This window comes from Falco biarmicus, chromosome 8 (genome assembly GCF_023638135.1).
Source record: "Falco biarmicus isolate bFalBia1 chromosome 8, bFalBia1.pri, whole genome shotgun sequence".
Classification (NCBI taxonomy): domain Eukaryota; kingdom Metazoa; phylum Chordata; class Aves; order Falconiformes; family Falconidae; genus Falco; species Falco biarmicus.
The window spans coordinates 38,599,285-38,614,352 of NC_079295.1; the positions used below are offsets into that span (position 1 = coordinate 38,599,285).

Genomic DNA, 15,068 nt, shown 5'->3' on the forward strand with positions numbered 1-15,068 from the left:
TACCGATATTTCCTATTTCTCAGGATATTTTTACATTTTAATTAGGTAGGTTAATTACTGAATAATAACTGAATTACTGAAAAATAACTGAAACTTAGTAAAGTGATTTTCTTTCATTTAAGATACTTATAAATAACCTTAGATACTTAATAGTATCAATATACCTCTTAAAATTCTCTAAAATATATACTTCTGCTATTGCCTCTCTGGATTTTTTGTTGGCATTGTTAGTGAAGACCATATGAGGTTTGACTGAAGTCAAATCTATCCATCTACCAGCATCCATCAAAGTATCTAATTGCATGCTTTTTGTCTGAACTAAACCAATGCTATTTGATCAAGACACCAGACATAGATAGGTGTTCCCTAAAACCTTCAGAACTGTCTGGTTCGCTGTAGGTGACCAATAGATTGTGTATATCTAATGCTCGGAATAACCGTAGTAATACAAATGAAAATTGCTTACACAAAGTACTATGAGAAAAAACCTTGCTTGAGTTATTTACGTGAATGTTCTGCTTCTGAGTTACAAGTTGATTGTATGGGTAGAAATGGGATGTAACAAAGTATTTAACAGCATTTCAGTACCTATGTGCTGTAAGAATGCACAGTATATAAAGAAAGACGTAAGAGTAATTAACATAAAACTTGTGATAATTTTAAGAATTCTTTAAAGAGCATCCCAGCTGTAATTTGTCACTTCTATGAACTAAGCCAAATCAAATCATTTTAAGAGAATGAAAGGAGTACATGAACAAAGTGTCAGGTACGTGTTGCAAACCAATTTTACCCAAAAGCAGCCCATGTGATTTTTATTGATATCAATAAACATGTTAAATAAAACCCAGAACTATGCCCTGGAATATTAGTAGCTAACAAACCCTTTGATTTAAATAACATACTTTTGCATGACCTGCCATCACTCCCCAAGATGAAGCCAGTCCTGCAGCGACAAGTCCGTGCTTTGTAGTTGCTGCTGAGCAGACAGATGTGGGAACATCCCCCCGGCATTCCATATGGGTCCACTTCACATGCATGGCTTCTGACTAGGGTGGATGAAAACCAGTACAATTCAAATCCATTTAAAGCAAGATAATTATATGCATCAGCATGTAGAAAGTTTAGATAGGAAAGAAAGGGAACATGTGTCACAATAAATCTTTCGGCAGAATATAATTACAAAGGAAGGTGTTTTATTAAAATTGTAGCCAAAACAGACAAGGAATCTAAAGGGCCATCTTGTGGCTATCAAGCCATACCCATCATTGTGTGCGATCACCCCTTTTTGAATAAAGTTCTGCACAGCATTAGCCAGGCACCACTTCCCTGGGGTAGCTGACACTTTTGCCCTTTTTTTATTTGTTGCTTTGATTCATTTGGTTGATTGGTTGGGTTTTTTGAGAACAGAGTGAATCCCATGCCAACACAGTTTGCTATTCATTCAGCTCCATTAGACAGCACGTTTCTGGGGCAGATACCTGTGCAGAAACTGAAGAACAGAATGAGCCTTGCCGCATTTTTCTGTATTTGTACAGCTGGGAGATAAATCCAGCTGAAGAAACCAAATAATTCCTTTCGTTTTCGAATTTTTTTCATTTTTTTTTCATATTTTGAAATGTGTGCTTCTAAATTAGCAGATTAATATATCAAAATCATTTTTTAAACTCTTCAATGTAAACCTGATGAGAAAACAAAATCTACCTGGCTATCCTAAATTTACTAAGCTTGCTTACAACAGGCCAACAGTATTTTAGCTCAGAAAAAATGGTTTCCTCTTCTTTCTCCCTTGCCTCAAGCTTTTTTTTTTAGTTTTTTTTTAGTTTGGTTTGTTTTTTTTTTTAAAAAAAAAAAGTAATGAAGTGGTTTAAGGTTGATACTGTTAAAGGAATACAGAAACTCTACCAAACTCAAGACAGCTTTTACAGTGAACCTTGACAAGCAACAAACGTGTCCATTCAAAACAAAAGAAGTAGCAGAGTGAAAAAGGGCAAGAGGAGCAGAGTAATCACAGGATGTAATAAAAGATTACACTGTGCTCATGTCTCTCCTCTACTCAACCTCTCTGACTCCCTCAGGGTTACAAGAGGGGGAAAAGAGTCTTTGCAGCGTCCTTCAGGAACTGACATCTGCAAATCAATGCCCTCAGCTATAAGGTGAAAATTAGTTCACCCAGGCTTCATCAATGTAGAGTTCGCTCCCACTTCAGAAACTTCTCTAAAAGCAGTCAGTCTGTTTAATAACATTGACGTCGATCACCAGAATAGATGCATTAGCTTTTCTGTCTAAGCAGTCATGGTAACAATTTATTGCTCAGAAGTATCAAAAAAGTCCCCACAAAGTATTGCTGTAAACATTTCAGATATTGCTATCTTTGCACAAAGTTCCCACAAATAACACTGCTGTTCTGAACGCAGAAAGTATGCAATCAGAGACATGATTAGTCACAAGATGATTGTGGACCTCAGATTCATAGAATCATGAAGGTTGGAAAAGACCTTTGAGATCATCCAAGTCCAACCCTTAACCCAGGACTGGCAAGGCCATCACTAAACCACGACACTACGCACCACTTCTATGCGGTTTGTAAATACCTCTGGGGATGATGATTCCACTGCCTCCCTGGGCAGCCTGTGCCAGTGCCTGACCCTTGCTATTTTATAAAAAATTCTAAGACTATAAAAAGCTTTTCATTCTAAATGAAAATGAAGATTCCTTTCAGAGACGGCAAAGATGATATTTATACAAACCAAGGAGAACTTAACAGCAGTTTCCTCTCTCACCAATTTTGCTGGCAGTTTGGCAAGCTAGCTGCCCACATCTCTGGGCTTTTTTGGCAAACCTGAAGATGGGACCACTCTTGAGGTTATATAAGTCTGTCTGAAAAGCAGGCCCAGAGAAACCAGGAATCTCTAAAGCCCAAGACTGAAGCATGTGGATGGTATTAGACCTCTAAAAATTGTGGAGCTGTTAAATTCTTAAAGCACTGAGCGTGTGGAGCCAGAAAACTTGCAGACTCGGGTTCTTTGAGTAGTTCTCCAAGCTGAATGCTGAGGAAGCAGTTGCGTTAGGAGCTCAGAGATACAGAAAGCTGTGCAGATGAAGAAGGAACAAAGTCTTGCACAGTGACAGGTTCTCACTGTATCTTCCGATACATTCTTCTGGAAGAACCTTTTTAAACACACATACACCTAACATTTCATTTTATGTTTCCTAGAAGCAGGAATTTTGATCTTACCTGCTGTTTGAGTTCTTTTCTGGTATACACGGATCTCTTTAGCATTGTCAAGTCTAGCAAGGGACTGAACATCGGAGCCATTATATCTGTTTATTCGTAAAATGTTGAGGTTATCTGAATTGACTGTATATAAATAGTTTTCAAAAACTGCCAAACCACAAAGATGCCTAATCTGCAAAAGAAAAAAATTATATCATTATTTTAGCTGAATATTTTAGGTATAAATATGACTTGTAAGCATAAACATTACTATCAATTGTACATGTGAAACTGTATGAGAGGATTTCTGAATATGTCGATAAACATTTCAAAATAATAATCACAAACTAATCCACAAGTATAGTTCACATTCTTGTAGTCTGATGTTTATAATTAGAAGAGCTTTGTAGAAAAAAGGCAGAAATTTCAAAATATTTAGCAATCCAAATTTATTTACCCTCTGAATTTCCCAGTTTTTCTCTTTTAAATTAAAAACTCCTTCATTGTTAAAGTGCACGAGTTTATTTAGTATTAACTAATGCAAACTAAGATAAATTAACTAGCATTAACTAATAAACATAGTAAATATAGATATGTAAAACACCATTTATAGGTTGAATTGATGTATTTTTTAATTATGTTATAATAAAAACAAAGCAAGTATGGCTAGATATACCCACTGAATATTTTCTTAAGTAAATAAATTATATCAACTATGATTGTGTTCCTTTTTTGTTGGTGTCTTTGATTATGCTTGTGGCCATGTGGTACTGCTTGCTTATCAAAAAGTGAATTTGAAAATTGTATTAATCTGTGATGTATCTGGGTACATTGATTAAAAATTACCTGATGTTAGTTAGCTAGCCAATGACAGTTCGAACATGAAGTGTTCAATAATCTAACCGTTGTGCTTCATTTATAGATGTAGAACATGTAAAAGATCTAATTGGCAATTTTGGAAGCTGAACAAATTAAAGAGAATTTGTTGGTGGATGTTCAGATATTTACAGGCTGAATAACTTATTAGTTTAATAAATTGTTCACGACAAAGTATTTACTTAGATCATTTACTTCACAAATTAAGATGTATTTCACCAAAAATCTTCAAACCAAACCAAAAACCGAAAAAAACCCCACCCCAATCAAAAACCCAAACCAAAGATAAACCTGCTATCAAGCATCAAATGATTCAGTCCTTTCTGGAAATTACCCCCAGTTGGCCAAATCTTGCCATCGTATTCTGTTATTACCCAAAATAAAAATAAAATAAAATAAATAATTGAGATCAATGGAAGTGTTTGATTAAGATCCAATAGAAATTCAATCAAATTATAGTAAGATGGAAAACAGCCTTGAGAACAATGACGCACCTGTACCAAATTGTTGAAATCTCTGCATTACAATCCTTTCTTCCCTATGTTCATTTGCACTCAGTGTAAAGCTTTATTATTTAATACACATGAGAACTTTTCTATATTTACACTATTAACATTATTTGACTGTTTTGACAATGCATTTTATAATAACTTAATTATTTGTATTTAATTAATGCATTTCTTGTGTTTTACATCTCATGCAGTTTTCCAGCTATCTTATGCATGAATGGGAATGTTGCTTGCTACGGAAAATAGCCCTTTGAAAGCCACCCAGGCTATCAATCATAAAAGCCCATATCATTCACAAAGCTTGCCTTTTGATACGCTTGTACTTGCAAAATAAACTTTAATCCCTAAAATTTCTTGAGAATAGTTTTCTGGTCTGCTGTTTCCTTGGACTAATGAGGAGTAACTTGGAATAACAGTCATTCTAAATCCTGGCAAATACTGGCAAAAAAACTCGTGAAGTTTTTCATTTGAGTGGAAAGACAACAAATATGCTTCTCCTTCTGTGACAGCAGTGATTAATTGGGTGACAAAATTTTTTAACATCATTCACCCATATTGAAAGAAACAGATATCAGTCTTTCCTAGCTAATTTATAGAAGAAAGAATCTCTCTGAACTTGATAAAAAAATCCTTTTTTGCATCTAAATTTCAGAGAGAAGAGAAAGAACAAGCACCTCTCCTATGACACTAGTACAAGTCAGTTATAAGGCTGTAAAAGTATTTCTTAGTTGCTTAAGAAAAAGGCTTTCTTTAAGTATCTATTTCAAAATGTTCTCTTAAAAAAAATGTTGACAAGACCTGTTATTCCAGGACAACTGGCTAAAGACTGGGAATAATTTGGTAAAAAATAGGAAAGTGTTTGCTATTTAGCCAGGTGACCTAGACTGCATTTTGTCACATTTCCTGGCCATTTTCACATGGTGGTTATGCTAACCAATTGTCTCCTTGTAAACAGTGATTACTTGGAAGCAAGGAAAGAATGACAGGAGAATAGGCAAAATGTTTATTCTATCTGCACATCTTTACATATTCGGTTTAACCTCAGGCTAAAGCAGATGTAAACATGGTACCCACACCAGCTCTGGGAGTTCAAGTAGCATCCAGGAACAGTTTGGTCTCTGCTAATTTTCCCTTGTTTTACATAAGCCTTCAAACTGCCACTGAACCCTTCCTCTCCCTGCTACCTGCTACCTCACTCCCATAATAACAGATTGATATACCACTGCTCAGACTCATACAGTCTCAGCTCTTGTATTTATGACTCAGCATCTGGACCAACCATGAAAAGCGTCACTGCCATCAACAAAATATGATTTAAGTGCATCTAGATTGGTCTGAACAGGTGAATAGCTTTTGCTATTCTGTTTCTTTCACATTCTTGTACCTGTCTCTCCTTCCTGAATTGAAACGGAATGTTTACATATTTTTAATAATTTATTCCCCAGTATTTTTCCATCACTACATATTTTCCCTCCTGAAGTCTTTTTCAATGGGGAGTGTGACTTACATGGTGCATTGTTAATGAGACACTGCATGGAAGCTTGTCCGTAGGTTGCAAAATGGACTAAATTGCAAATAAAAAAGAAAATATGCAGCTGGATCTTTTGTCAAACACATTTGAAATAAAAAAGTGAAAAAAAACCCTGAAATTACTGTAAATGCTAGCATTATATATGATCATTTACTGATATCACTACTTTTTACTAATTTGCAAATAAATACCTACTTGTCTGCCTTTAATTATTGTATGCCTCTTTCTCCCTTGGTAGTCAACAACTTCCACACTATCCAGATATACGTCAACCCAGTACACATATTTATTGATGAGGTCTAGTGCAAGAGCAGTTGGCTGTTCAATTTTAGAGTCTACTATCCATGTCCTGTTCATTCCATCCATGTCACATCTCTCAACCTTGGCAGCATTCCCGTAGTCTGTAAAGAAAAGCTTTCTGTTGAAAGAAAATAACATGTTGTAAGTTTCAAAGGGTGTGAGCAGAGTGCAAAGCTTCTGGTGGCTCTGCAAAGTAAGTTTTTGTTCTTCATCATTTCAGGGGGTTTAGCTGTCAATAACCCATATAACTCTTATTGATAATCATATAATTACCCTCAAAAAATCACCTATCTTCTAAAAAATTAAAAATTACACAGACTTTTATTTCAGATAGAACATACAGAAGTTCTAAATGCATTTCCTTACACCACAGATACACCATGTAATATCTGTCATTTAAACGGGTGGTATTAACGTGTACAGAGACTACATTACAATCTTTACAATACCTCTTTAACCACGGTTTATACAATATGGCAAGATAGTTACAAATAACAGAGAGTGGCAGAACCACAAAGCATTTACATGGTTTGGAGAACAATTCACTGCATGTGAGGTAAAACAAGTACAGTGATCCACACTGTCAGGTGTTTAAAATTAGATTTCTAAAGAAGATACATTAGTCTCCAGTGCATTTTCATCCAGTCTTAGAAGGATGTTCAGGCTTTAAAACGTTTCCACAAATCCAGTGAGTCATTCCATCCTAGAATAATGGGGAGCCATCAAAGACTTAAAATTGGTACTAAGGTTTCCTAACCCAATCCTTCATTAGCATTCACTGGGTTTAGTACACACAAATCAATTTTTATTAACCTCACGATATTTTAACAAGATTACTTATTTGTGAGACTAAATTACACTGGCAAGATGAAGACCACCTTGCCATGACTTTAACATGCTATAAAGAATAATCTGATTCCAGATTGAATGTTACTGAAACTACTTTGAGAATCAGGATTTCATTTTCCAAATGAAGTGAATTATCTCCTAGTTATTACCACTAATGGGAATAACATTGGATCAACAGCATATAGACCCTTAGAGATCTGTATATTAAAGAGTATTAATGTATAGCCTTGCAATGTCTCATAGAAATTTGGCATTGTAGTATGTTTTAGGCTGGAAAAAATACGTTTGCTAAATAACCAAATGAGACCTATATCCTTTCTTATTACCAAATAATTCAGAATACATTTGAAATGCAGTTAAAAGTGTTTAATGTGTGAAATATGTAAATTAAAAATTATTCTAAATATTAAAGGCAGTAGATTTAGCTGTAGATATGTATAGCAACTGTCAAATGCCAAAATTGATTGATCACAGAATCATAAAATAGGGCTTGAGGAGAATTTGAAAGGTCATGTAGTCCATCACCAGGCCATAAGGCAGAATAAACTTTACCTATAACATTCCTGAGGGACAACTCCATTCCTGAGAGGGTTTTCTATTTATCAAAATAAATATGAATTCCTGTCTTATCCTTCATTGTAATTCTGTATCCCAGCTGTACTTTAAAAACACTTTAACAAACATGTACTTAACATTCAGGTCCATATAAATCAAAACGTGCATGCTAAAGAATACGTGCAAAGTAAAAATTATGTCTGCAAAGCAAATGTTTAATTTGGAACAAAAATAGCCAAATAACTGTGTGTATAGAATGTGGAAGTATATGCACACAAACATATGTATGTGTATATGTTTTTCATCAGCAATAACAAGGCCAACACCTATTACAATTAAGAGAAGTTGTTAAAATATCACATGTACTCTAGTCTACAATCTGTACATCTGGGGATTTGATTTAGGTTATGTAATGGAAAGGTGTATCATAGGATTCAATAATTCAAAGCTCATTTTGTAATCATAGAACCAGATGGCTTTGCTGTGATCAGACGTGCGTGCACACACACACACACGTTTCTGTATAAATACATATACACAGAACTCCAAAAACCTGAAGCTTGACTTCAGACTAACTCTTTACTTGATTGCTTACTGCAGAGTATTCTTATACAAGACTTAATATTCCTATATGATACCATAGGCTAAGATACAGGATAGAAATAATAATTATTTGCCTTTTACAACAATATTTTTTTTTTAGATCAGTCAAGAAATAAAATGTTTTTGTTCATCAATACAAACAGATACAGAAAAGGGTATGTAGTTTAAGATGCTCCTCCGGCTTTCTGGGATGGGGGGGTAATTTCTTTGTTTTCTAAATATCTGTTTTATATTAACATAATTTGTGCTAAGGAAGCTAGCATGACTTCATGTGTAACTGACAGTCTTTTAATTTTAGAAATTATTACTCTTATTCAGGAGCCTGACAATAGCAAAACTTTATCTTTTAACACAAAGGTAAAAGACAGGACAAGAAAGTGGTTGCATAGCTGCTGCCTTATGATCAAAGCGGTCTGAAAATTAAATTAAAAAAATTAAATGCTTTAGCATGTAATCTTGAAATGCAATTCTATATTTAAAGACCAATGCATAATTTTTAGAATGAGGTTTAAATCAGACTGCATTTGTAACACATGAAGCTGACTCAAAATTACACTGTATTTCCTTTGCCTTGGGAGTTCTCAAGGATACACTGTAGTAGCATTTCTTTCAGCTCAAGACTAATCTTTCTGCTCACAAATGATGCTGGATTTGCCTATCCATTTTCAGCAGAGGGTGGTGAAATCTTTTATCTATTCACAGAGCAAGTTCAGCAGGGATACTGTCTGTGTGCATTCCCCTGTACAGCCCCAGCACTACGCATCAGAACCAACCTTGAGGGAGCAGCTCTGATAGGGACAGGGAGAGGGCTGGGTTCACTGCCGCCTTTGTTTCCCGAGACTACTAACAAGGGTGCTAATTGAGGCTAGTACAAAATAGAGAAAATTTTGGCACTAAATAGAATTTTATTAAGGCATGTAATCTTTTGAAAGCTATAGTCTTCTTCATGCACAGAAATTCTGAATATTCTCCTAGTTCTTTTAAACTGTACAAAACCCATGTTCTGCCCATTGTTAATCAAGAACAAGAAGGGCCACGTTCCTCACCAAGTCCAGGTGCTTTGCAAGCATCCTATAATACTTTTTTTTCAAACTTCTTAAACTCACTAAAGGACTTGGTTGTTTTGACCCAGTGTTCCATCAGGAAGCACTTCCAGAATGGTTTCAGTGTTGTTTCAGCACTTAGAAATCTACATCTAATAACTAATGACAATATCTTCAATGCTAAATGATACCTACTGATTTTTGCAGCATACTTAATTTGGCTTAAACAGACTTGTCACCTGTCTTCTCCTCCAAAAGTATTTCTAGATGGCTATAAAATTCTTTCACTCTACCTGGCCGCTAGAGATAAAGAGTGTCAGTCTTTCTCATCTTATAAGACAGGCTCTTTATGTTGCCCTTCTGTGCAGTTACTCCAATTTCAGGTCATGTTATTGAACAAGCACGGTCAGCACTAGGTGCACTGTTCCAGAGAGGAGTTCGCCGGTATCTGTACAATAGCACTGTAACTCCCCTACATCGCCATCACTGGATGATATTTGCTATTTTCACAGCTCTATTACACTGCTGACTTACAGTCATCTTCTCACCGGTTACTACATACACGCTCCTCCTGCCGATTTCCCAGGGTTTAGCTGACTTTCTCCAGTCTATGAAATACAACCCGTTTCATAACTTAACAACTTAGTCTTTAAAAGTTATGGTTGGACTTTTTCCAACAAGAGTTTGGTTTCAATGAGGAAAATACAGGGAATATTCCCCCCATATCTGAGCAATGAAATCTCTGTAACATTTTAAAATATCCTCACTGACAAACCCACTGATCACAAACAGCAATAAAGTCATTTTACCAAATAAAACCAAGTCCAGAGGAGAAGACAAGAACCGACAGTGAACATCCCAGTCCCTGTTCTCATACTCGTGGTCACAGATTCATCTTCCCTTCATTACCAGTCCCCCAAAAAAATGTAAGGAGGGCCTCAAAAGGCCTGCTGTTCTTTCCTGACAAAGATATCTGTCCTCAATAGAAATTTCCTTTCAGACCCAGGTAGTTACTGAGCTCAGCTGCCAAATGTTATGTGCCTCCCTTGTCACCAGTGGGTTTATCTCCAACTTCTCTGACTTCTTTTTGTTTTCCAAGCCTTCAGTCACTGCATTCATAATCCACCTATTTAATTAGGTAAGAAAGAGGTCTCTTTTCCCTGTAAAGCTACATTTGGGCATTTGGATGACTGAAAACTCTTAATTTCTGATGCACCTAAGAAGCCAAATGGTGTACAGCTCCATCAGACTTTGGGGGGCAAAGTTTCACAGTCCTGCAACATTTTACCAAAAATAACCCATCACCCACGTATGGAACAATATTATAAGGTGTCATGAAATACTTTTATTTTTTTTTTTCCTGATACAAACAACTGTTCTTCACAGTTGAGTGTGTTCAGTTGTCATTATTTTTATTTATTCTTTATTATACTCCTCAGCCTCTCATTACTCTTGTAACAGAGAAGAGGTATACTTGTCACCCTGTCCAGAAGCTCATCTATTCAGCTGGCAGGCCTCAGACTTTACCTGTTCCCTGTGTAACTCACAAGCCAGCCTATTCCCAATCGTTATTGCCCCTTTAATTCCCAGGACAGCTTTTAAACCTCAAGTGCTCCTTCAGTGAACCTATGGAAAAAGAATGTGTTATTGCACAGTAACTTCAATCCCTCGTGAGGAGGAGCAAAACAGAGTTTCAGGCACGCTCAAAAAGGGCAGCGGTACAGCAAAGAAACCATCATATATCTGATAGTATGGTGTGGTTCGCAAGCAGATGCAAGAGTGGAAGCTAAATGGACTCAAGTACCAAAACGCTTCAGTCACAGATGTATCCCAATTACACACCCTCCCTGTTATGCAGGAGGGAAGACATGTGTCCTGCAGTGTTACCTGTAGCTCATACATTAACACTTACTGTCAACATGACCCACCATTGCCAGCTGCCACATGGCAGGCAAACGGCAATGCCAGGGAAAATACAGATTGTGCTTCTCCATCTGTTTCTCTCTTCCTCTGGCCTCCTCTTACCTGAGATGTGTTTGTGTAAGCACTACTTGGTAGGAAAAGGATAAAGGTTACAAATGCCCACACGTTTAAAGGGTAGCACCTTCTATTTAAGGTGAAGACAAGAAAGGCTGTTCTGAAGTAATTACAGTCTCAAGAAGGTGAGGATTGCTGGGGCAGATTTTGAAGGGAAGAATGACAGAGAGCTTGGCAGGCCACAGCAGAGAGCCAACTGCAATGCAATGTTATCCGAGGTAAATTATTATGGTATGTATAGAAAGACGGCTTCCTTCTTTAGACAAAGTTACTGTGGTGGACCAGAGCTGTCTAGATTAAAGTAAAATAGTTGATAGCATACCTCAACAGGAGCTAAGAGCAGAAAGAGCGGTATTTAATTTTAAGAAATTACATTGAAAGGATCATTATCAAGAAGAAAGCTTCTAAAGATATTCTATTGATCTTGGGAAAATGAATGAGTGACAACTTAGAGGGTGGTTTGTTTTTTTTTTTTCTAATTTAGAAGATGGATTACAGTATGGGAAAAAAAAATTGGAGTAACAGAAATGGGGTGCAAGTTAATCAGTTTAAAAACTAATGAGAAGACCACTGGCATTGAGTGGTACCAGCCAGATACAAGTGCAGGACAAACATGAAAGAAATGCTGTAGGACAACTAAAATTATGGGGACTCTGGTGAACAGGGAACCTTCTTCAGAGGAGGTGATCAAAATACCGAATTAAAAGGACTGTGTGAAAACATCCGTCGGATTCTCTGCTTGTAAATTAAAGCTTACAGTATCAGGTGATCTATTTACTGGCTTCTCATAAAAGGACTGCCATGCAGTCCTGTATCTGGTTTCTACTGCATTTCAGCAAAAGGAATGTGATTTGATTTCATTTGCATTGCATTTAATTAATACTATGCTTTCCATCACGGTCCAGGAACATTTTCCCCTCTGTTGACGTTGAAGTTGATTTCTGGGTTCAGTAGTTTTCTTTTCCGTCTGCATCTGAAGCAAAAGAAATCAGCCACGCTCATATTTAGCCCATTGATGGTATTAAATGTGCCACTGCCCTTAGTGTACCAGACATATCCTAGGTGACTGAAGAGTACTACTTGCTATCACACTCATATTTAAAGCAATTGCCAGGTTTGGGGCAAAGGCAAATTTTCTCGCAGGGAAGGAATGTAAAAGCCATTGGATGTCGGCATTTGGGATCCTCTTCCTTCCCTCTCTTTCTAGCACAAGGCAGCATCCATCGCCTTGAGGATAATTTCCTCTTGCAAATCCGTACTGTTCTACGGTGGTTTAGAAACTAGCAGGCTCTCCGGCAACATGTCTTAATTTTTGTAATTGATTTTGGAAAGAAATAATGGCTGGATATTTTCTGAAGTGAAAATCTATTAAAGCTTCTCTGTGATTTCTGCAATCTAAGGGAGCACACGTGTTCCCAATGTTCCTAGTATTTTGGAATCATAGCAATGAGTGCCTAAGAGTAAAATAATAATGGTTTCCTTTCATAGAGAGCTGCAGGTTTAGCGCCAGGCAGGAAGCAGCACAGAGCTGAGCTGCAGATAAAAGTAAACCCCAGTGAGACGATGCATCCTCGCCCCACAGAGCCAAGCGCCAACACTGTTTGTTGCACAACAGAACATAGGCACAATCAGCAAAAGCTCAACCCAAATGCCTTAGGGGGGACATTTATAATGAAATACCTTTCTCTTTACATGGAAACCACCAGTTCAAACAAAGGTTTTCTTATTTGCAGTAAGAAGGATGGCAGTCTGAGCAGCAAACACAGTAAGTAGCTGTGAATTTGGGGATGGATTAAAAAAAAGAAAAAACTGCTTCACCTGCACAGTAGCTACAAATTGTCATTATCTGTGGAGTTCTTATTAAACAGAGCAGCACATCAAGGGGGGGGGGGGGGGGCGGAGAGAAAAAATTCTTGCAACTATTTTTTCTTTCTTCTTTTTTATTTTTCCCACTGAAACTGTCCATCTATAGAAATATGCTTCATATAAAGGCAAACTGGGTGGCCATCAACAGGAAATCCCCCTCCCACCCAATATTTTCCTTACACATTTTCAGAGATGTTACGAAGTGAATGTAATATGATAATTCAGGACTGTGATTTCTTACAGAGTTATGACTATGTTCTGCTATTGTTTTAGCTTATCAAAACAAAATCCTGCATAGAATTTTTCAAGTTTGATTCTTTCCACCTTTGAGGGGATAAAAGCCTTCTATTTCTTTTGTCTTAGGAATGACAATCAAATAAACATAAACCAAAGTTGTTCAAACGTCATAATAACACTTTAAAAGTTTTGTCTTTCTATTCAACCCAAATAAGTTTCTCTGCAGGGGGGGAACTGCAAACAGCTCTCCAGTGCACCCATCTACCATCTCTGGGTGCAGCAGGAATAGTATACGACAGTAAGATGTACAGCTAACTTTCTCTCTTCTGGTATCCAAAGTTTCAGTTTTCTCTCACAAGCTATACTTCTTCACACTCAGAGTAAATACGGAGCAAACTCATGCCAATCCTACTGTATTCTCTTTCTTGCTCCACTTATAAATAGGTGTGAGTTTCTGTACGTGCTAAAAAAATGCACGACTGGAATATAACCCTAGTAAATCAAAGGCAAACATTCACAGAAATGAAAATTAAATCGACAGATTTTGCTAGAGGATAAAAACAGAAAGAAAGTTTGCCTTACACACATTCTCATCATAATACTTAAGTGTGTTTTTTCCCCCCACATCAACAATGAGATTACAGCTAGGAGATGTATTCTTGAAAAACTGCATCTCTTAGCATCTCTCAAATTTATACTTGCTTAATCTGCTTTCTGTCTAAATACCATCCAATATCCTTTCATTAAAGGCATGTAATTGCCTTAAGTAATTTTGTGCAGCAGTGGTGCATTTTCACTGTATTTGGCATTCTTCTGAACAAAAGGGTTGTCTGAATTTTAAAAGTTTATTATCGATATAAAATTTTAGGAACTCAATCAGATTTTACCTTTTATGTCATTTTTCCATAAATGTATGCAAAGTATTAATAACTCTTATTTTTCATTGAAAGACACATTGCAGATGTATTCATGGATTTATTAAAGACCCTGAGCATTAGTATTTAATTTGTCAAGTTACTGCCATTCACCTGAAAATGTATGGGTTAAGATTTATAATAGATGCAGAAATCTGGGAATAGAGTCCTTTCAGACTGTACATGTTCTTCCCCATGAGTTACTAAAAGCTCATCAATTAGAATAAGAATGAAGAAACATTGATTATTCCCAGTTTATCACAAACCAGCTGTGCCAAATTGCTGTGTTGATCCACTGAGAAAATTCATTTTACTGTCATGTAACACGGTTTCATACCATCACTTAAGCAGACTTTCACCTTGACAGCCAAATAGTACCAAGTAGTCTTTAGAAATGTTATATATAAACCCAAAACTGTTTCATAGACTTTTGTATAGTTATAAAATGTGTCTTTACGTCCAAAATGTGCACACCTGCTGTTAGATATACTTAAATCTTTAATTCAAAGATCGGAGAGAACATGATGATGAATA

General features: G+C 36.5%; 1 protein-coding gene across 1 annotated transcript in view; it reads right to left on the minus strand.

The window, feature by feature from the left end:
• The window catches only part of LRP1B (LDL receptor related protein 1B), a 470,964-nt gene that overhangs the window by 299,738 nt on the left and 156,158 nt on the right, over positions 1-15,068 (minus strand). The window contains exons 6-8 of the mRNA XM_056350419.1: positions 6,326-6,548; positions 3,236-3,407; positions 903-1,046 (exon numbers count right to left, since the gene is read on the minus strand). Of these exons, the coding sequence (XP_056206394.1) occupies positions 903-1,046; positions 3,236-3,407; positions 6,326-6,548 (539 nt within the window). The remainder of the gene's footprint in view (positions 1-902; positions 1,047-3,235; positions 3,408-6,325; positions 6,549-15,068) is intronic.